The sequence below is a fragment of the Malus domestica genome, chromosome 17, assembly GCF_042453785.1.
Source record: "Malus domestica chromosome 17, GDT2T_hap1".
Classification (NCBI taxonomy): Eukaryota; Viridiplantae; Streptophyta; class Magnoliopsida; order Rosales; family Rosaceae; genus Malus; species Malus domestica.
In genome coordinates this window covers 1,660,138-1,683,482 of record NC_091677.1, presented here as the reverse complement: position 1 = coordinate 1,683,482, position 23,345 = coordinate 1,660,138, and the positions used below count along the sequence as shown (strand labels likewise).

Sequence of the window (23,345 nt, the reverse complement as noted above, 5' to 3'; positions counted from 1 at the left end):
GGGGATCTCTGGAAGAGTTATCTTTTCTATTTAACAGTGTACCCACCCTAGAAACGGCTTAGCCGGATGTAGGGTTCATTGGTTGGAAGAGCACCACATGTCACGTGGTGTCCAGTGTGCCTCCCGCTGCCCTTGAAAATCCTGAAGACTGAAAAAGTTGTTCTACTTAGCATTACTCGAAAAGATAATTTTACAAGCAAAAGTTTTCTCTTTTGAGTTAAAAGTATATCAGTTCATGAGTAGACAAGTAGAGGACTTTTTAATATGATTCTTACCATTTGTTTGTTCTACCGTGAAAATTGTGACTAAATATTGAAAATTTTCACTTTTCACTCAAAAAAACCGAAGTGATATACAATCGCCCTATACTGTACACAAACTACAAATTTACAGTCCTGCAAACATTTAGCTCGCTCTTTACAAATCAATGAATATGAACTTATTCAAGCTGCACAATCACACACTTCACACTCAAACCTCTACAATATCGTCGAAAACAATCGGAACTTGGAACAAGCTAGCACACCCACAACATTCGTTAAAGCTCCCAATTCTTCAACTGCTGGAACCCATCTGGATTCTTGCATTTTGTTTCGTTTCATTTTTCTGACTTTGTCTTTGAATGAGAAGACTTACCAGTGATGGCTTTCTTCACCTTGGAAATCGAATGCTTGATACCCGAAAGAATGTTGTTAGACTTCTTATGTGAAACCACCTTCACATTGACATCAGCATCCCTTGAGGCTTCTACCATGATGGGGGAATCGTATCCTGGCTCTCCATTTTTGTGTTCGTTTTCGCCTTTCTCTTCATCCGTTTTCACCTCTTCACAACTTTCGTGCTCTTCTTCTTCGTCTTCCTCAATTTGCTGTTCTTTGGAAGTCGTTGTTGCTTCTTTCTCCTCAGGCGAGTGCGTACCCATTTGTATTCTTTCTTTGATTTCCGGAGCAACGCATGTTTCATTGGTAGACTTGGAATCCTTTGCTTCAACCTCTTGTGAAGTTTCGGCAATTGGAGACTTCTTTGAGTCCTGCTTGTGAGATAAATAGTTAAGCTTCTAAGTTGATTTTTTTTTTTTCGTCAACCATGTAAAAGGATCTTTAGGAAGAAGATAAAAATTTCTGTTCGAAAGATAGAGGGATATTTGTTTCTTTAAAAATAATTAAGCAGAATTTTTGTGTGTAATAAGTGACTTGCATGGCAAGAAAGGAGTAGGGTTTTATGTAATCTGACCTTCTCCATTTGGGTTTCTGTGATGCTGCTCTTGGAGTTTATTTCATCATCTTGATTTTTAAGGCCAAATTCAAAAGCTGCCTCCTCAACTCTCTTCTCGTCTTCTGGAAAGCCGTCTTGTATTGTCTTATCCTCGATAAAACGTGGGTCATGCTCCTTGATAGTTAGGTCTTCAAATGTGAGCTGTCTTTCATACTTCTCACTGGGAATTCCCTTTTCATCTACCTCAGACAACTGGATTATAGATTAAAGATTCAAAGTTGTAAGTAATGAGACTTTATGTTAAAACGATAATTAGGAACGTTTGTTTTCTATTCACTGACCTCGTTCTGATGTTCATTTGTTCTGATCGTAGATGTTTCATCGGTCTGCTCTCCTTGTTTTTCAGCTTTTGCTTTGTTTTCATGATGGCTCTCTTCTCTGACAGAATCTGGCTCCGACTCTTCTGGAAGTTTCTCATCCTCCGTGATCTGTTAATTTACCCCTAGTTAATACTTCTGCTTCAACATATAGATAACTGCAGGAAGATAAATACATGACAAGTGAGTCCAATTGTATATATTACCTCTTCATTTGAACTTTCCCTTGGTACTTCTTGAGTAAGGTGAAGCTCAAAATCAGAAGCTTTGAGTTCCCTTGGCTCTTCCTTTGTCAAGCTTGTCTCTTTTGCCGTGCTTGTAGCTTTTGTGTTCTCATCATCTTGCATTTGCAAATTGCTCGCGTTTTCTTCTATATTCTTGTCAGAGAATGTAGTTCCATGCTCTTCTGAAGCTTTGATCTCCTTTTCCTCGGGAAGCAATACAGAAGATGGTATTTGAAGTTTCTCTGTTGATATTCCTTCGTGGAGTGTCTGATCAGAAATGGCCTCATCACTCGTAACAACAGCAGTGATTTGATAATCAGGTTCAGAGACTGTATCAAGAGTTTTCTTCATTTCTTCAGTTTCACGAGCATCCAGATTTTCTGGAGCCAATACAGAAACTTTGAGCTCCCCGGGCTCATCCTTTTGTAGCAGTGTCTCTTCTGCCAACGCTGCAGCAACTAAATCTCTAGCATTTTCATCAGCTGGCACTTCTGTTTCCTTGGCATACACTTCCTCTATGCTTTTCTCTTGGGTTGCAATTTCACGATCGTCTTGATAAGTTTTGAGCTCCTCTTCCTTGGGAAGCGAAGCATAAGATGCCTCAAGATGTGTTTGATCAGCAACAATTTCATCTTTCGGAACTGCATCAGTGCTTTGAGAATCGGATGTAGAGATTGTCTTAAAAGTTTCTTTGATTTCTTCTTCTGTATCACCTGCATCCAGCTTTTCCAGAGCCAACGTAGAAGCTTTGAGCTCTTCAGACTCTTCCTTTTGCAAAGGTGTCTTGTCTTCTGACCCCACAGCATATAAATCTCCCGCGTTTTCATCAGCTAGCACTTCCTTTTCATGCTCTTCTTCTATATTCTTGTCTTTGGTTGGAGTTTCATGCTCATGTTGAGAAGCTTCGATTTCCTTTGCCTCAGCAAGCAATGTAGAAGATGGGATTTTAACTTGGTCTTGTGATATCCCTTCATCAAGTGTCAGGCTAGTAACAATCTCATCTTTCGAAACTACATCAATGCTCCGAGAATCAGATTCAGGAACTATTTCAGAACCTTCTTTGCATTCTTCTTCAGTAGCATTAACAGCTAGCTTTTCCGGAGCCAATTCAGAAACCTCCGCTTGCCCTTCCGTTTGCAAGCTTGTCTCCTCTGTTGTCTTTTCAGCAAAAGAAGCTTTGTCCTCCAAGTCGCAAACCTCTTTCGTGTCTGCTACATCACTAATTTTGACTGGTACCTTCTCTTCTTCCGGTTCATATTTCTCTAAAGCATGTGCTAAATCTTCTTCTCCTTTTGATGTTACCTCTGCACTTGATTCGGTAACTGTGACTGCACCATTATTGTCATCGTCTTCAGTAACATCCTCCTCCTTTGAAGCTTTTGCTGAATCTTGACTGCTACCTTCTCCATACTTCACCGGTGAAGCATCAAAAATTTCTTCAGATGTTTCAGCAATCTGATTCGTTTCATATGTGGTGCTCTTACCTACTCCAGCAATCTCCGGCTCTTCAAGTATCTGTACAAAAAATAAGTTTATATTCGAAACAGACAAACAATAACTTCCCTAGAGACAAATTAAGCTATATAAGCTGACCTCTTCCTGTAAGTTTTCTGCCTCTTTGTCAATGTTTTGAGAGTTCTTAGGAGATTCTTCTAGAATTATATCTGGTGTACAAAGTGCGGCATTGCCTTCTGTAGTTTGTCCTTCACCGAAATCTCCGTCAGTGCTCTTTGGCTCATCCAGGACATGTTCTAGCAGTTGAGGCTTCAGAAAGAAACGGAAGAGTTAGAGAATACGAAATTAGCGTTTCTATTAATTGTGCATGGGTGTCACATGCTTATGGTCATCATGTTGTATAATGCATACCTCTTCAACTATCATGTTATTCTCGGGATGGTCTTCTGATTCGCGACTCTCATCTTCAACTCTCAATTTTGGTTCCGCTTCCTCAAGGCTTTGCACTTGAAAGCTTTCCTCCACGGCCTTAACTCCAGCCAGCTCAGTGTTGGATTCACCTTCATGGAGTGCCCAATAAGCAGTCGTCTCACTTTCACCTGCCTCATGCTCCTTTTCCTTGGGAAGTGAAGTATAAGATGCCCCATCGAGAGTTTGATCAGCAACAATATCATCTTTGGAAACTGTATCAATATTTTGAGAATCAGATTTAGAGATTGTTTCCAAAGTTTCTTTGATTTCTTCAGTTTCATCAGCATCTAGCTTCTCCGGAGCCAAATCACAAGCTTTAAACTCTCTAGGCTCTTCCTTTTGCAAGCATGTCTCTTCTTCAGAAGTTGCAGCAACAAATAAATCTCTAGTGTTTTCATCAGCTGGAACTTCATTTTTCTCTGTGCTCCCATCTTCTTTATTCTTGTCTTGGGTTGTAGTTTCATGCTCACGTTGAGAAATTTTTATCTCTTTTTCCTCGGGCACCAACGTAGAGGATGGTAATTGAAGTTGCTCATTTGATATACCTTCATGGAGTGTCTGATTAGCAGTCGTCTCATCTCCCGAAACAACTTCAGAGCTTTGAGAATCAGATTTAGACACCTTTTCAAAAGATTCTTTAATTTCTTCTTCTGTTTCACCAGCATCCAGATTTTCTGGAGCCAAATCAGAAACTTTGAGCTCCTCGGGCTCTTCCTTTTGAAGCAGTGTCTCTTCTGCCAACGTTGGTGCAACCAAATCTCTCCCACTTTCATCAGCTGGCACTTCTGTTTCCTTGGCATACTCTTCCTCTACACCTTTGTCTTGGGTTGTAGTTTCATGATCGTCTTGATAAGTTTTGAGCTCCTCTTCCTTGGGAAGCAAAGCATAAGATGCCTCAAGGTGTGTTTGATCAGCAACAATTTCATCTTTTGGAACTGCATCAGTGCTTTGAGAATCGGATTTAGAGATTGTCTTAAAAGTTTCTTCGATTTCTTCTTCTGTATCACCTGCATCCAGCTTTTCCAGAGCCAACGCAGAAGGTTTGAGCTCTTCGGACTCTTCCTTTGGCAAGGGTGTCTCGTCTTCTGACCTCACAGCAGATAAATCTCCTGCGTTTTCATCAGCTGGCATTTCCTGTTCATGCTCTTCTTCTATATTCTTGTCATTGGTTGGAGTTTCATGCTCATGTTGAGAAGCTTCAATCTCCTTTGCCTCAGTAAGCAATGTAGAAGATGGGATTTCAACTTGCTCTTGTGATATCCCTTCGTCGAGTGTCTGACTAGTAGCGATCTCATCTTTCAAAATTACATCAATGCTCCTAGAATCAGATTCACGAACTATTTCAGAACCTTCTTTGAATTCTTCTTCAGTAGCTTCAACATCTAGCTTTTCCGGAGCCAATTCAGAAACCTCCGCATGCCCTTCTGTTTGCAAGCTTGTCTCTTCTGTTGTCTTTTCGGCAAAAGAAGATTTATCCTCCACGTCGCAAACCTCTTTTGCATCTGCTACGTCACTAATTTTGACAGGTACCTTCTCTTCTTCAGGTTCATATTTCTCCAAAGGCTGTGCTGAATCTTCTTCCCCTTTTGATGTTACCTCTGCATTTGATTCAGTAACTGTGACTGCATCATTATTGTCATCGTCTTCAGTAACATCCTCCTCCTTTGAAGCTTTTGCTGAATCTTGACTGCTACCTTCTCCCGGCTGTCCTTCTTCATACTTCACTGGTGAAGCATCAAAAAATTCTTCAGGTGTTTCAGCGATCTGATTCGTTTCATATGTGGTGCTCTCACCTACTCCAGCGATCTCTGGCTCTTTAAGTATCTGTACAAAAAATAAGTTTATAATCGAAACAGGCAAACAATAATTCCCCTAGAGACAAAGTAGGCTTTATAAGCTGACCTCTTCCTGTGAGTTTTCTGTCTCTTTGTCACAGTCTTGAGAGTGCTTAGCAGTTCCTTCTTCAATTATTTCTGGTGCACAAATTGCAGCACTGCGTTTTGTGGTTTGTCCTTCACTGGAATCTCCGTCAGTGCTCTTTGGCTCATCCAGGACCTGTTGTAGCAGTTGAGGCTTCGCAAAGAAAAGGAAGAGTTAGAGAATACGAAATTAGAGTTTCTATATAACGGTGCATGGTGTCACATGCTTATGGTCATCATATTGTATATTGTATATTGCATACCTCTTCAACTATCATGTTGTTATTTTCAGGATGGTCTTCTGATTCGCGACTCTCATCTTCAACTCTCAATTTTGGTTCTGCTTCCTCAAGGCTTTGCACTTGAAAGCTTTCCTCCACGGCCTTATCTCCCACCAGCTCTGTCTGGTAAGCAGTGGTCTCATCTCCCGAAACAACTTCAGTGCTTTGAGAATCAGATTTAGACACCTTTTCAAAAGATTTTTTTATTTCTTCTTTCGTTTCACCAGCATCCAGATTTTCTGGAGCCAATTCAGAAACTTTGAGCTCCCCGGGCTCTTCCTTCAGCAGTGTCTCTTCTGCCAATGTTGCAGCAACCAAATCGCTCCCATTTTCATCAGCTGGCACTTCTGTTTTCTTGGCATACTCTTCCTCTATAAATCTGTCTTGGGTTGTAGTTTCACGATCTTCTTGATAAGTTTTGAGCTCCTCTTCCATGGGAAGCAAAGCATAAGATGCCTCAAGGTGTGTTTGGTCAGCAACAATTTCATCTTTTGAAACTGCATCAATGCTTTGAGAATCGGATTTAGAGATTGTCTTAAGAGTTTCTTTGATTCCTTCTTCTGTATCACCGGCATCCAGCTTTTCCAGAGCCAACTCAGAAGCTTTGAGCTCTTTGGACTCTTCCTTTTGCAAGGGTGTCTCATCTTCTGACCTCTCAGCAGATAAATCTCTTGCATTTTCATCAGCTGGCATTTCCTTTTCATGCTCTTCTTCTATATTCTTGTCTTTGGTTGGAGTTTCATGCTCATGTTGAGAAGCTTCGATCTCCTTTGCCTCAGTAAGCAATGTAGAAGATGGGATTTCAACTTGCTCTTGTGATATCCCTTCATCGAGTGTCTGACTAGTAACAATCTCATCTTTCGAAACTACATCAATGCTCCTAGAATCAGATTCAGGAACTACTTCAGAACTTTCTTTGAATTCTTCTTCAGTAGCTTCAACATCTAGCTTTTCCAGAGCCAATTCAGAAACCTCCGCATGCCCTTCCGTTTGCAAGCTTGTCTCTCCTGATGTCTTTTCGGCGAAAGAAGCTTTGTCCTCCAAATCGCAAACCTCTTTCGCATCTGCTACATCACTAATTTTGACCCGTACCTTATCTTCTTCTGGTTCAGATTTCTCCAAAGCCTGCGCTGACTCTTCTTCCCCTTTTGATGTAACCTCTGCACTTGATTCAGTAACTGTGACTGCACCATTATTGTCATCGTCTTCAGTAACATCCTCATCCTTTGAAGCTTTTGCTGAATCTTGACTGCTACCTTCTCCCGGCTGTCCTTCTTCATACTTCACTGGTGCAGCACCAGAAATTTCTTCAGATGATTCAGCGATCTGATTTGTTTCATATGTGGTGCTCTCACCTACTCCAGCAATCTCTGTCTCTTTAAGTATCTGTACAAAAAAATAAGTTTATATTCAAAATTGACAAACAATAATTTCCCTAGAGACAAAGTAAGCTTTATAAGCTGACCTCTCCTTTGAACTTCACTGTATCCTGTTTGTTATCACCGAACTTTTTGCTTCCATCTTCCAGGATAAACTCTTGTGACGGGTCATCAGTATTGCATGCTTTCACGCTCTCGATACTACTTCCCTCTTCCATTAAGTTTTCTGTCTCTTTGTCACTGTCTTGAGAGTTCTTAGCAGTTTCTTCTTGAATTCTTTCTGGTGTACAAATTGCAGCATTGCCTTCTGTGGTTTGTCCTTCACTGAAATCTCGGCCAGTGCTCTTTGGCTTATCCAGGACCTGTTCTGGCAGTTGAGGCTTCACAAAGAAAAGGACGAGTTAGAAAATACGAAATTAGCGTTTCTATATGATTGTGCATGGATCAATGATTATGGTCATCATATTGTATTTTGCATACCTCTTCAACTATCATGCTGTTATTCTCGGGATGGTCTTCTGATTCACGACTCTCATCTTCAACTCTCAATTTTGGTTCTGCTTCCTCAAGGCTTTGCACTTGAAAGCTTTCCTCCGCGGCCTTATCTCCCGACAGCTCAGTGTTGTATTCGCCTTCATCTGCTACTGTTTGAATCTGGTTCTCTGAAAACTCTTCTGAGTCAACATTTTCCAAGGCGGCTCCATCTGTTAAGATGGTTGCTAGACCCTTCTCTTCATGATCAATTTCAATATCTTTGACCTGCTCTTTGGTTTCTGCTTCGGCTCCCTTCAAGTCTGTGTGGGTTTCTTCCTCTGAAGTAGGAGCATACAGATCCTCCTTTGGCTCTATACTGTCCTCTAACGTTTCAAATTTTGTTTCGTGTGCCGTATTTGCTACCTCAACCGGCTCTTTACATTCCACATTCGCTTCGTTTTCCTAGTATAAATGTGTAAATCGACAATTGTAAAGTTATGATATAATCGAACAATCTAATGAACTGATTTCTATATTGTATGCAAGCTGACCTCTTCTTTCAGACTCAAAACATAGTTTTCTTCTTGCTTTGAGCTTTCAATACTTGTGTCTTCTCCTATCAGCGAAGAAGAGAGTTCTCGACTGGCCTGTTCATCTGTGTTCTTTCCAACGATATCTGTACTCGAATCAGCTGCCTCAGATGACACCTAAATGGTAAAAAAAAAAGTGTTTCGTAAGTGAAGAAGACCAAATATATGGATCATGTAATTCAGTACACTTGTTTTTTGTGTTCAAGTAAACCTGATATTCGTTCAAATTTTCTTCAGTTGTTTCTTTATCATTGAACTCTTGAGTGTTGTCCGCATCTGGATGAATTTCCCGGCTTGCATGTTCTCCCGTTTCTTGTTCCGTACTTGCAATCTCAAACACCTATATCAGAGATGAAAGGATTATAAACCGTGATATAAGTTCCAAAACATAACATGTCATAAATTGTTTATGCTAATCTTACCTCCTCTACTTCAGTTTCATTTTCCTTCGTATCATTCACGGGTGTTGTCTCTTCTTCTTTCTTTTCTTCATCCAAGGATTCTTGTATGTTCTGAATTTTTATTTCCTCTTTTGTGCAGGTAACTACTTCAGCATTTTCGCTCGATGATTCTGTCTTACTTTCTTCAGGCATCAGGTCGAGCAACTTTTCATGCCCCTCGACTGGTTCATATTCCTGCACGGCCTGTGGTAAACCTTCTTCACCATTTACGCCTGCACTTGTTTCTATAACCATGACTGCACCATTATCGCCATTGCCCACTTCAGCCACTTTGGTAGAAAATGTGTCCTCATTGCTACCCTCCTCCTTCGAAACTGGACTGCTACTTTCTCCTTGCTCGCCTTCTTCACATGTCACCGGTGAAGTAACAATCTCTTCAGACCTTTCAGTCTCACATGTGATGCTCTCATCCACTCCGTCAGCTTGTGACCTTTTAAGAATCTGCACAAAATACAACCTTATTATACATATAGACATACAGATTAAAAAATGAGAATTCCCGTAGAGACAAAGTGTGCCTTATAAGCTGACCTCTCCTCCGGACTTCACCGCATCCTTTTCGTCATCTTTGAACGTTTCACTTTCATCTTCTGGAATGTGCTCCGGTGAGAGATCATCACCATTGCCTTCTTTTAAGCTCTCTATACAGCTTCCCTCTTCCTTTAAATTTTTATTCTCAGTTTCGATTTCTTGGGATTTGTTAACTGTATCCTCTCCAATTGATTCTTGTGTAAAACATGCGACATTGCCTTCTACAATTTCTTCTGTGTTGAAATCTCTGCCTGTGATCTTTGACTCATCAAAGACCTGCAAACATTGAAGTTTCGTAAAGAATAAGGAGAGATGGAGAAAATATGTTATTGACTGTTTGTCTATAATTCGGTGTGTTTGTGTCACAGGCATACATTCATTCATATTTTATATTGCGTACCTCTTCAACTATCGTGCTAGTCTTTTCAGGTTGAGCTTCTGATTTGCAACTCTCCTCTTCGACTCCCACTTTCGGTTCTGCTTCTTCAAGAATTTGCACTCCAGGGGTGTCATTCAAAACTACATTTCCATGTGCTATCTTCTCTTCACCTTCAGCTGCTGCTGTTGGATTCTCCTCGTCCGAGAACTCTTTTGTGTTGGAATTTTCCTCTGCTTGCAGTTGCACATAAGCATCATCAATGTCCAAGGCCGTTTCATCTTTTGAGATGGTTTCCAGAACCTTCTCTTCAGAAGCAATATCATTTTTGACCTGTTCATCGGATTTTGCTTCGGCTTCCCTCAAACGTGTTTCACCTTCCCCTTCTGCTGTTGGAATCTGCTCCTTCAGGTTCTCATTTGATTCAAAACTTTCCTCTGCTTGTACCTCAATATCTTTGGCGTCCAAGGATGTTTCATCTGTTAAGATGTTTTCTAGACCCTTCTCTTCCGGGGCAATATCACTGCATTTTATATGCTCCTTGGTTTCTGCTTCGGCTTCCTTCAAGAACATTTCATCCTCCGTTGGGATTTTCTCCTTGAAGTCCTCTTTTGATTCAAAACTTCCCTCTGCTTGTACACCAATATCTTCCACGTCCAACGTTGCCTCATCTGTTGAGATGGTTGCTAGACTCTTCTCTTCAGGAGAAATATCGGTATTGTATATATGCTCCTTGCTTTCTGCTTCAGCTTCATTCAAGAATGTTCCACGCTCATGTGATGCACTTGGAATCTTCTCTTCCACATTCTCTTTTGATTTGGAAACTTCATCAGATTTTACATCAATATCTTCCACGTCCAAAGATGTTTCATCCATTACAATGTTTGCAAGACCCTTCTCTTCAGGAACAATATCAGTATATTTGAACTGCTCCGTATTTATTGCTTCGGCTTCTTTCAAGCTTGTTTCATGTTCATCTGCTGTTGATGGAATCTTACTCTCCAAGTTCTTGCTCGTGTTGAAAGTTTCATCCGCTTGTAAACCAATATCTTCAATGTTCAAAGCCTTTTCATCTGTTAAGATGGTTGCTAGACCCTTGTCTTCAGGAGTAATATCACTATATTTTATCTGCTCCTTGTTATCTGCTTCGGCTTCCTTCAAGAATGTTTCATCTTCATCAGCTGCGATTGGATTTTTCTCCTCAGACTTCTCTTTTGATTCGAAACTTTCCTCTGCTTTTACACCAATATCTTCTGCTTCCAAGGGTGTCTCATCTGTTAAGATGGTTGCTAGACCCTTCTCTTCAGGAGCAATATCAGCATATGTGACCTGTTCCTTATCTTCTGCTTCGGCTTCTTTCAAGCTTGTTTCACCTGCATGTGCTATTGGCTGAATCTGATAATCTATGTTCTCTTCTGAATTGACAGTTTTCTCTGCTTGTGCATCAACATCTTCATGAGCAATATCAACATTTTTTATCTGCTCCTTGTTTTCTGCTTCGGCTTCTTTCGACATTATTTCACCTTCAACTGCTGCTATAGGAAATTGTTCCTCCAAGTTCTCTTCTGACTCAAGATTCTCCTTTAATTGTACATCAATATCTTCAACTTCCGAGGCCGTTTCATCTGCTGAGATGGTTGCTTGACCCTTCTCTTCAGGAGCAGTATCAATGTTTTTGTCCTGCTTTTCGATCTCTGTTTCAGATTCCTTCAAAGCTGTTACATGACTCAGTTCTCCGGACAGAGATTCAGAATTGCCAACTGTGTTGCCATCTTTCTCCTGAATATTTTTCTCAATCTCTGCCTCATATTCCTCATTGGGCTCGTTACATGTTGCATGCGCTTCCTTTTCCTGTTGTCAATATGAGTTGTAAATTTCAATTTGCAAGATAATACTATGGTGTATTTTAATCTAAAATTTGATATCGAATGCTAGATTACCTCTTCTTCTAGAAGTGTAGTGTAGGTTTCTTCTTCCATTGGGATTTCGTTAGTTGCTTCTTCTACTACCAGCGGAGAAGAGAGTTCCTGAATGGCATGTTCCTCTAAGTTCTTTTCCTCTGCACTTGTACTCAAATCAGCTGCCTCAGTACATTCCTAACATTAGAAGGGAAAAAAAACATAGGTTATGTACTGGGAGACGAAGAAAAAGGATAGCACTTGTAGGCTTTATGTTTGTGTCCAGGTAAACCTGATATTCCGCGGAGTTGTCTTCATTTGTTTCTTTATCAATGGAATCTCGAGGGGGTTCTGGGACAGTATGAATGTCGTGTACCACATGTTCTCCAGTTTCTTGCTCCGTACTGGTAGTCTCAAGCACCTACATTAGAGATGAAACAGTCATAATATATAAGGAGAAAATAGATTTTAGAAATCGTTTGTACCATATTCAAATAAACCATCTTATTTTCGCATATTCATAGCTATCAGAGAGACGCTATGAATCCTGCATTTGGGTCAATAACTAAACCGTATAGTGAGACTACTAGCCAGATGATAAGCCAGAAAGAAAAACTGATAAAAAAATTTATTCCAATCTTACCTCCTCCCTTTCAGTGTCATCTTTTGTGTTTGTAATTTCAGTCACTTCTTCTTTTTCTTTGTCTGAGGATTCTTGTGAATTCAAAGTTTCCTCATCAATCTGCTCCTTGTTTTCTGCTTCGGCTTCCTTCAAGACTTTTTCACCTTCATCTGCTGCTGTTGGAATATGCTCCTCCACGTTCTCTTTTGATTTGAGAGTTTCCTCTGCTTGTACACCGATATCTTCAACATCCAAGGGTGTCTCAGTTGTTGAGATGGTTGCCATCTCTTCAGGAACAATATCAATACTTTTGACCTGCTCCTTAATTTCTGCTTCAGCTTCTCCCAAGCCTGTTTCTCGTTCACCTGATGTTGTTGGAATCGGGTTCTCCAAATTCTCTAGTGTAATAAAATTTTCATCTGCTTGTACTTCAATATGTTCATGAGAAATATAAGTACTTTTTTCACCTTCATTTGCTGTTGTTGGAATCTGCTCCTCCACATTCTCTTTTGATTCAGCACAGTCCTTAGTTTTTACCTCAATATCCTCGACGTCTAAGGGTGTTTCATCTGTTAAGATGGTTGCTAGACCCTTCTCTTCAGGAGCAATATCAGCATGTATGACCTGCTCCTTATATTCTGCTTCGGCTGCTTTCAAGCTTGTTTCACATTCCCCTGCTGGAATCTGCTTATCCAAGTTCTCTTCAGAACTATCGATTTCATCTCCGTGTCCATCAATATCTGCATGAGGAATATCAGCATTTTTAATATCATCCTTGCTTTCTGCTTCAGCTTCCTTCGGGAATGTTTCACCTTCATCTGCTGCTGTTGGAACATTCTCCTCCAAGTCCTCATTTGATTCGACATTTTTCTCTGCTTGCACATTGGTATCTTCCACGTCGAAGGATTTTTCATTTGTTAAGATGGTTTCCAGAACCTTCTCTTCAGCAGCAACATCACTATTGTTTATCTGCTCCTCATTTTCTGCCTCAGCTTCCTTCGAGAATGTTTCAACCTTGTCTGCTGCTGTTGGAATATGCTCCTCCAAATTCTCTTTTGATTCACATTTTTCCTCTGCTTGTACACCAATATCTTCAACTTCCGAGGCCGCTTTACCTTTCAAGATGGTTGCTTGACCCTTCTCTTCCGGAGCAGTATCAATGTTTTCTTTCAAGATGGTTGCTTGACCCTTCTCTTCAGCAGCAGTATCAATATTTTTGTCCTGCCTTTCAATCTCTGTTTCAGATTCATGCGAGGCTGTTACATGACTCAGTTCTCCAGACAGAGATTCAGAATTGCTAACTGTGTTGCCATCTTTCTCCTGAATATTTTTCTCAATCTCTGCCTCATATTTCTCAGTCGGCTCGTTACATGTTGCATGCCCTTCCTTTTTCTGTTGTGGATATGAACTGTAAATTTGAATTTGCAAGATAATACTATAATGTAATAATCTAAAATTTTGATATCCTATGCTAGATTACCTCTTCTTCTAGAAGCGTGGCGTAGGTTTCTTCTTCCTTCGGGATTTCATTAGTTTCTTCTTCTACCACCAGCGGAGAGAGTTCCTGAATGTCATGTTCCTCTAAGTTCTTTTCCTCTGCAGTTGTACTCAAATCAGCTGCATCAGTACATGCCTAACATTGGAAGGAAAAAAACACAAAGGTTATGCACTGGGAGACGAAGAAAAAGGATAACTCTTTTGTAGGCTTTATGTTTGTGTCCAGGTAAACCTGATATCCCGCGGAGTTCTCTTCATTTGTTTCTTTATCAAAGGAATCTCGAGGGGTTTCCACGACAGTATGAATTTCGTGTACCACATGTTCTCCAGTTTCTTGTTCCGTGCAGGTAGTCTCAAGCACCTACATTAAAGATGAAACCGTCGTAATATGTAGGAGAGAATAGATTTTACAAATCGTTTGTGCCATTTTAAATAAAACTTTGTTTTTTCGCATGTTCATATCTATCAGTGATACGTTATGAATCCTGCATTTCGGTCAATAACTAAACCGCGTTAAGGAAACTACTTGTCGGATGATAAGACCGAAAGAAAAATTCATGAAAAGGTTTATTCCAATCTTACCTCCTCCCTTGCTGTGTCATCTTCTAGTGTGTTAGTAGTTTCAGTCACTTCTTGTTTTCCTTTGTCTGAAGATTCTTGTGAATTCAAATTTTCCTCGTCGATCAGCTCCTTGTTTTCTGCTTTGGATTCCTTCAAGAATTTTCCACCTTCATCTGGTGCTGTTGGAATCTGCTCCTCCATGTTCTCTTTTGATTTGAGGCTTTCCTCTGCTTGTACACCGATAACTTCAACATCCGAGGGTGTCTCAGCTGTTGAGATGGTTGCCATCTCTTCAGGAACAATATCAATACTTTTGACCTGCTCCTTAATTTCTGCTTCAGCTTCTCCCAAGCCTGTTTCTCGTTCACCTGATGTTAGAATCGGCTTCTCCAAATTCTCTAGTGTAATAAATTCATCTGCTTGTACTTCAATATCTTCAGGAGAAATATAAGTACTTTTTTCGCCTTCATCTGCTGTTGTTGGAATCTGCTCCTCCACATTCTCTTTTGATTCAACACAGTCCTCAGTTTTTACCTCAATATCCTCGACATCTAAGGGTGTTTCATCTGTTAAGACGGTTGCTAGACCCTTCTCCTCAGGAACAATATCAGCACTTTTAATCTCATCCTTGCTTTCTGCTTCAGTACTTTTAATCTCATCCTTGCTTTCTGCTTCAGCTTCCAGCAGGGATGTTTCGCCTTCATCCGCTGCTGTTGGAATAGTCTCCTCCAAGTTCTCATTTGATTCGACATTTTTCTCTGCTTCCACATTGGTATCTTCCACGTCGAAGGTTCTTTCATTTGTTAAGATGGTTTCCAAAACCTTCTCTTCAGCAGCAACATCACCATTGTTTATCTGCTCCTCATTTTCTGCCTCGGCTTCCTTTGAGAATGTTTCAACCTTGTCTGCTGCTGTTGGAATATGCTCCTCCAACTTCTCTTTTGATTCACAATTTTCCTCTGCTTGTACACCAATATCTTCAACTTCCGAGGCCATTTCATCTTTTAAGACGGTTGCTTGAACCTTCTCTTCCGGAGCAGTATCAATGTTTTCTTTCTGCTCCTCCTTTTCTGTTTCAGCTTCCTTCAAACCTGTTACATGACTCACTTCACCTGACGCAGAGTCAGAATTGCTGACAGCCGGGCCATTTTTCTCCTGAACATTTTTCTCAGTCCCCGTCTCAGATACCTCAGCGAGTGTGGAAATATTTTCAACAAATGTTTTGTTGCTTTCTCCTGAAATTGGAGCATTGACGTCCTTATTTGGCTCTGTTATGTCCTCTGTGGTTTCAGATCGTGTTTCATGTGTCATACTCGCTACCTCAGCAGGCTCATTACATTCTGTATCTTCTTCCTTTTTCTGCAGGGGGATATCAATTCTTGATTGGAATATGTAATACAATGGACTATAATGTAAAAATCGAAAATTCTGATATCATGCTAACCTCTTCTTTTAGAATCAAGACAGCGGTTTCTTTCAAGCTTGTTTCACCTTCATGTGCTATTGGCAGAATCTGCTTATCTATGTTCTCTTCTGAGTTGACAGTTTTCTCCGCTTGTGCATCAACATCTTCATGAGCAATTTCAACATTTTTTATCTGCTCCTGGTTTTTTGCTTCAGCTTCTTTCAAGATTATTTCACCTTCATCTGCTGCTGTTGGAAATTGTTCCTCCAAGTTCTCTTCCGACTCAAGGTTCTCCTTTAATTGTACATCAATATCCTCAACTTCCGAGGCTGTTTCATCTGCTGAGATGGTTGCTTGACCCTTCTCTTCAGGAGCAGTATCAATGTTCCTGTCCTGCCTTTCGATCTCTGTTTCACATTCCTTCAAGGCTGTTACATGACTCAGTTCTCCAGACAGAGATTCAGAATTGCTAACTGTGTTGCCATCTTTCTCCTGAATATTAATCTCAATCTCTGCCTCATATTCCTCATTGGGCTTGTTACATGTTGCATGCCCTTCCTTTTCCTGTTGTCGATATGAGTTGTAAATTTCAATTTGCAAGATAATACTATAGTGTATTTTAATCTAAAAATTTGATATTGAATGCTAGATTACCTCTTCTTCTAGAAGCGTGGCGTAGGTTTCTTCTTCTTTCGGGATTTCTTTAGTTGCTTCTTCTACTACCAGTGGAGAAGAGAGTTCCCGAATGGCATGTTCCTCTAAGTTCTTTTCCTCTGCACTTGTACTCAAATCAGCTGCCTCAGTACATGCCTAACATTGGAAGGGAAAAAAAAAACAAAGGTTATGTACTGGGAGACGAAGAAAAAGGATCACACTTTTGTAGGCCTTATGTTTGTGTCCAGGTAAACCTGATATTCCGCGGAGTTGTCTTCATTTGTTTCTTTATCAATGGAGTCTCGAGGGGGTTCTGGGACAGTATGAATTTCGTGTACCACATGTTCTCCAGTTTCTTGCTCCGTACTGGTAGTCTCAAGCACCTACATTAGAGATGAAACCATCATAATATATAAGGAGAAAATAGATTTTAGAAATCGTTCTTACCATTTTAAAATAAAACATAGTTTCTTCGCATGTTCATATGCATCTGTGATACGTTATGAATCTTGCATCTTAATCAATAACAAAACCGTGTAGGGAGACTACTTGTCAGATGGTAAGCCAGAGAGAAAAACTCATAAAAAAATTTATTCCGATCTTACCTCCTCCCTTTCAGTGTCATCTTCTATTGTGTTTGTAATTTCAGTCACTTGTTCTTGTGAATTCAAATTTTCCTCGTCGATCAGCTCCTTGTTTTCTGCTTTGGATTCCTTCAAGAATCTTTCATCTTCATCTGCTGCTGTTGGAATCTGCTCCTCCACGTTCTCTTTTGATTTGAGGCTTTCCTCTGCTTGTACACCGATAACTTCAACATCCGAGGGTGTCTCAGCTGTTGAGATGGTTGCCATCTCTTCAGGAACAATATCAATACTTTTGACCTGCTCCTTAATTTCTGCTTCAGCTTCTCCCAAGCCTGTTTCTCGTTCACCTGATGTTGTTAGAATTGGCTTCTCCAAATTCTCTAGTGTAATAAAATTTTCATCTGCTTGTACTTCAATATCTTCAGGAGAAATATAAGTACTTTTTCCGCCTTCATCTACTGTTGTTGGAATCTGCTCCTCCACATTCTCTTTTGATTCGACACAGTCAGTTTTTACCTCAATATCCTCGACATCTAAGGGTGTTTCGTCTGTTAAGACGGTTGCTAGACCCTCCTCTTCAGGAACAATATCAGCATGTTTGACCTGCTCCTTATATTCTGCTTCGGCTGCTTTCAAGCTTATTTCACGTTCGCCTGCTGGGATCTGCTTATCCAAGTTCTCTTCAGAATTATCAATTTCATCTCCATGTCCATCAGTATCTGCATGAGCAATATCAGTACTTTTAATCTCATCCTTGCCTTCTGCTTCAGCTTCCTGCAGGGATGTTTCGCCTTCATCCGCTGCTGTTGGAATAGTCTCCTCCAAGTTCTCATTTGATTCGACATTTTTCTCTGCTTGCACATTGGTATCTTCCACGTCGAAGGTTCTTTCATTTGTTAAGATGGTTTCCGAAACCTTCTCTTCAGCAGCAACATCACCATTGTTTATCTGCTCCTCATTTTCTGCCTCGGCTTCCTTTGAGAATGTTTCAACCTTGTCTGCTGCTGTTGGAATATGCTCCTCCAACTTCTCTTTTGATTCACAATTTTCCTCTGCTTGTACACCAATATCTTCAACTTCCGAGGCCATTTCATCTTTTACGATGGTTGCTTGACCCTTCTCTTCCGGAGCAGTATCCATGTTTTCTTTCTGCTCCTCCTTTTCTGTTTCAGCTTCCTTCAAACCTGTTACATGACTCACTTCACCCGACGCAGAGTCAGAATTGCTGACAGCCAGGCCATTTTTCTCAGTCTCCGTCTCAGATACCTCAGCGAGAGTGGAAATATTTTCAACAAATGTTTTGTTGCTTTCTCCTGAAATTGGAGCATTGAGGTCCTTATTTGGCTCTGTTATGTCCTCTGTGGTTTCAGATCGTGTTTCATGTGTCATACTCGCTACCTCAGAAGGCTCGTTACATTCTGTATCTTCTTCCTTTTTCTGCAGGGGATATCAATTCTTGATTGGAATATGTAATGCAATAGACTATAATGAAAAAATCGAAAATTCTTATATCATGCTAACCTCTTCAACATTTTTTATCTGCTCCTGGTTTTCTGCTTTGGCATCTTTGGAGATTATTTCACCTTCATCTGCTGCTATCAGAAATTGTTCCTCCAAGTTCTCTTCTGACTCAAGATTCTCCTTTAATTGTACATCAATATCCTCAACTTCCGAGGCCATTTCATCTGCTGAGATGGTTGCTTGACCCTTTTCTTCAGGTGCAGTATCAATGTTTTTGTCCTGCCTTTCAACTTCCGGGATTTCTTTAGTTGCTTCTTCTACTACCAGTGGAGAAGAGAGTTCCCGAATGGCATGTTCCTCTAAGTTCTTTTCCTCTGCACTTGTACTCACATCAGCTACCTCAGTACATGCCTAACATTGGAAGGGAAAAAAAACATAGGTTATGTACTGGGAGACGAAGAAAAAGGACAGCACTTGTAGGCTTTATGTTTGTGTCCAGGTAAACCTGATATTCCGCGGAGTTGTCTTCATTTGTTTCTTTATCAATGGAATCTCGAGGAGGTTCTGGGACTCTATGAATTTCGTGTACCACATGTTCTCCAGTTTCTTGCTCCGTGCTGGTAGTCTCAAGCACCTACATTAGAGATGAAACCGTCATAATATATAAGGAGAAAATAGATTTTAGAAATCGTTTGTACCATATTAAAATAAACCATCGTATTTTCGCATATTCATATCTATCAGTGATACGTTATGAATCCTGCATATCGGTCAATAACTAAACAGATGATAAGCCAGAGAGAAAAACTCATAAAAAAGTTTATTCCGATCTTACCTCCTCCCTTTCAGTGTCATCTTTTGTGTTTGTAATTTCAGTCACTTCTTCTTTTTCTTTGTCTGAGGATTCTTGTGAATTCAAAGTTTCCTCGTCAATCTGCTCCTTGTTTTCTGCTTCGGCTTCCTTCAAGAATTTTTCACCTTCATCTGCTGCTGTTGGAATATGCTCCTCCACGTTCTCTTTTGATTTGAGAGTTTCCTCTGCTTGTACACCGATATCTTCAACGTCCAAGGGTGTCTCAGTTGTTGAGATGGTTGCCATCTCTTCAGGAACAATATCAATACTTTTGACCTGCTCCTTAATTTCTGCTTCAGCTTCTCCCAAGCCTGTTTCTCGTTCACCTGATGTTGTTCGAATCGGCTTCTCCAAATTCTCTAGTGTAATAAAATTTTCATCTTCTTGTACTTCACTATCTTCAGGAGAAATATAAGTACTTTTTTCGCCTTCATCTGCTGTTGTAATCTGCTCCTCCACTTTCTCTTTTGATTCGACACAGTCCTTGGGTGTTTCATCCGTTAAGATGGTTGCTAGACCCTTCTCTTCAGGAGCAATATCAGCATGAAGGTCCTGCTCCTTATATTCTGCTTCGGCTGCTTTCAAGCTTGTTTCACATTCCCCTGCTGGAATCTGCTTATCCAAGTTCTCTTCAGAACTATCGATTTCATCTCCGTCTCCATCAATATCTGGATGAGCAATATCGTCATTTTTAATCTCATCCTTGCTTTCTGCTTCAGCTTCCTTCGAAAATGTTTCACCTTCATCTGCTGCTCTTGGAATATTCTCCTCCAAGTTCTCATTTGATTCGACATTTTTCTCTGCTTGCACATTGGTATCTTCCACGTCGAAGGATTTTTCATTTTTCTCTGCTTGCACATCGGCTTCCTTCGAGAATGCTTCACCCTCATCTGCTGCTGTTGGAATATGCTCCTCCAAATTCTCTTTTGATTCACAATTTTCCTCTGCTTGTACACCAATATCTTCAACTTCCAAGGCCGTTTCATCTTTTAAGATGGTTGCTTGACCCTTCTCTTCTGGAGCAGTATCGATGTTTTCTTTCTGCTCCTCCTTTTCTGTTTCAGCTTCCTTCAAACCTGTTACATGACTCACTTCACCCGATGCAGAGTCAGAATTGCCAACCGCCAGGCCATCTTTCTCCTGAATATTTTTCTCTGTCTCCGTCTCAGATACCTCAGCGAGGGTGGAAATATTTTCAACAAATGTTTTGTTGCTTTCTTCTGAAATTGGAGCACTGAGTCCCTTATTTGGCTCTGTTGTGTCCTCTGTGGTTTCAGATTGTGTTTCATGTGTCAAACTCGCTACCTCAGCGGGCTCGTTACATTCTGCATCTTCTTCCTTATTCTGCAGGGGATACCAATTCTTGATTGGAATATGTAATACAACAGACTATAATGTGAAAATCGAAAATTCTGATATCATGCTAACCTCTTCTTTTAGAATCAAGACACCGGTTTCTTCTTCCTTTGGGATTTCCTTAGCTGTTTCTTCTACTGCCAACGGAGAAGAGAGTTCCGGAATGGCTTGTTCCTCTAAGTTCTTTTCCTCTGTATATGTACTCAAATCGGCTGCCTCAACACATGCCTAAAATTGAAAAAAAGAAAAAACGAAAGGTCATATACTTGGAGACGAAGAAATAGGATAGCACTTTTGGTAGGGTTTATGTTTGTGTTCAAGTAAACCTGAGACTCTGTGGAGGTTTCTTCATTTGTTTCTTTATCAACGAAATCTTGAGTGGATTCCGTATGAATTTCCCCAACAAAGTGTTCTCCAGTTTCTTGTTTTGTACCGGAAGTCTCAAGCACCTACATTAGCGACGAAACCATCATAAACTGAGATGGCAGATCATAAACCAGAAATAAAAACTCATGAAAAGCGTTAATTCCAATCTTACCTCCTCCCTTGCATTGTCATCTTCTAAATTACTTGTGTTTTCAGTCGCTTCTTTCTTTTCTTCGTCCAAGGATTCTTGCGTGTGCTGAATTGTTGTTTCCTCTTTTTTGCAGGTACTCTCTTCTGCATTTTCCCGGGATGTTTCTGTCTTAGTTTCCTCAGGCAACACATCCCGCGAATGTTGAAGCTCCTCTCCTGAATCACATTTCTGCAATGTCTGTGGTGAACTTTCATCATCATTTGGTGTTACTTTTGCGCTCGTTTCTTTAATCGTGACTGCACTAGTATACTCATCATCTTCAGCCACTTTGGCGCTAAATGTATCTACATCTTTGTCATCCTTAGTTACGTTGGTGCCATCTCCCTGATCACCTTCGTCACCTTTCACCGTTGAAACATTAAGAACTTCTTCAGATGTTTCAACAATTTCATTTGGCTCCGATATGGTGCTCTCACCTACTTCAGCAATCTCTGACTCCGTAACAATTCGCATCAAGATACTTGCCACTGGGAGATTCTGCAACATCAATAGAACACGAACTGAGTCTTTTGATAAAAAGGTTTTGAGATATATTTTCAATTGAATTATGCAACCAAGAAACTCAAAAAATTTCCACACTTTCTAGTTCAAATGAAAAGGGTTCAAGCAAGTATATTATTAACCTGTTCATCGGGAGTTTCATCTCCAATGGTGTCATAACTAGTATTTGCTTCCTCTACCTTCCCCTCTTCCTTGCAGCTTTGTTCTACAACTTGTCTCTCATCTTCAGCAGTGGTGATTGTTTTTGAACTTTCTCTCAAAGTTGCTGCTTTGTCCTCCTCAGAATTTAACTTCGTTCTAGCAACCTCATAGATGACAGGCTGAATGTTCTCATATAAGTTGGTCTCGCTTTCTCCTTCGTGATCTGTTGAACTCGTTTTGCTGTGCTCTACAGCAGAACATCCTTCACTATCTTCCTCCACCACCACTGAAGCCTCTCCTATATCCAGTGCCCCACCTTTTCTCCAAGCATCTTCCTCTTGTTTGTCAACCTTTGAATCTAAGAGTGTTTCTAAAGGATTTCCGCACTCTGAGATTCCGTTCTTGCTTTCAACGTGCGTAATTTCACCCTCTACAAAGCATTTCACCGGTTCAGGACGTTGATCCTCCTCGCCTTCCGATTTTTTCAATTGTACTGGGGAAAATTGGTTGACAGTTATGTCAAACTTCCCCGTTGTCAGATGTCCGCCTTCCCCTTCCGTCTGCATTACAAAGGAAACATTACATTTTTCAAATTTTCATAACTAGGAGTAGGAGGCAAAACAAAAGAAACATAGTCACACTGCATGCAAAGCTTCAAAATTTTCATTACTCCTATACTTTTCGTGTTTATTTTACGAAGAAGCTGTTGCAAGAGATCATTCATTGCTCAGCGAAAGGAGAGATTTTAACTGTCGTACAACGAACAATAGCAATCTAAGCATGGAATTCGAAACTAGAATCCCCTCATTTCTCTGTTCTTTATACACACACCAATGTTTTTTTTCTTTATTTTTCGTCGCGCAGAATGTACCGTTCAGAGTTCATTCTTCCACAACACATTAACGGAGCGTTCTTTCAGAACAAATATCTTCACTTAGCATAGTTGTCTGTTTCTTTTCTTTCATTACATCAGGCCATCCTGAATTTAATACTATGAAATCAAACATACTACGAGAAAATCCGAGTTTATAAGCTATTTCTAAGATTCGATACGGTTTGATCTTTAATTATCAATCCAAACAAGCTTTAAGCATGACCATACTAGTTTACGTTGAATTTTTCTCGTATCTACGTTGCTATCTGGATTTCTTGCTCAAAAAACAAACTGCTGAAACTAGTAACACATGATCTTGCCTAGTTATTATTTACTTAATACCGTAGATTACAGCGGATCAATCTTTCGATTACGTGATTAAACTACTAAAAACCATCTTATAAGATAAGGTTATATCCTACATACGTACAAAGATCGATCATAATTTTACAAGAAGAAAAAGAACAGTAAGCAATTTGATTGAGAGTGATGAAGAAACCGTACCGTGGCGGATACTGATTCCGGAACCTCAGCTTCCGTTGCCATCAGTGTTCAGATTCTGGATTCTGAGTCGCATGAAGAAACCTTGTTCTGATCAAAACTTACAA

The 23,345-nt window shown here is 40.3% G+C and overlaps 1 protein-coding gene across 1 annotated transcript; it reads right to left on the bottom strand.

Moving 5' to 3' along the window:
- Positions 1-306: 306 nt before the first annotated feature.
- Positions 307-23,345, bottom strand: LOC103425870 (uncharacterized). The gene is given in 34 exon segments (XM_029096946.2): positions 307-1,030; positions 1,234-1,467; positions 1,557-1,703; positions 1,799-3,331; positions 3,410-3,580; positions 3,683-5,566; positions 5,645-5,815; positions 5,925-7,328; positions 7,408-7,701; positions 7,802-8,257; positions 8,347-8,502; positions 8,597-8,725; positions 8,808-9,287; positions 9,378-9,653; positions 9,778-11,604; positions 11,694-11,849; positions 11,944-12,072; positions 12,295-13,665; positions 13,754-13,906; positions 14,003-14,131; positions 14,353-15,690; positions 15,776-16,300; positions 16,391-16,546; positions 16,645-16,773; positions 16,996-18,411; positions 18,496-18,846; positions 18,941-19,069; positions 19,271-20,632; positions 20,717-20,872; positions 20,971-21,093; positions 21,183-21,698; positions 21,845-22,165; positions 22,168-22,423; positions 23,242-23,345. Coding segments are annotated over 33 exon segments (18,081 nt in total). The 5' UTR covers positions 22,195-22,423; positions 23,242-23,345; the 3' UTR covers positions 307-598.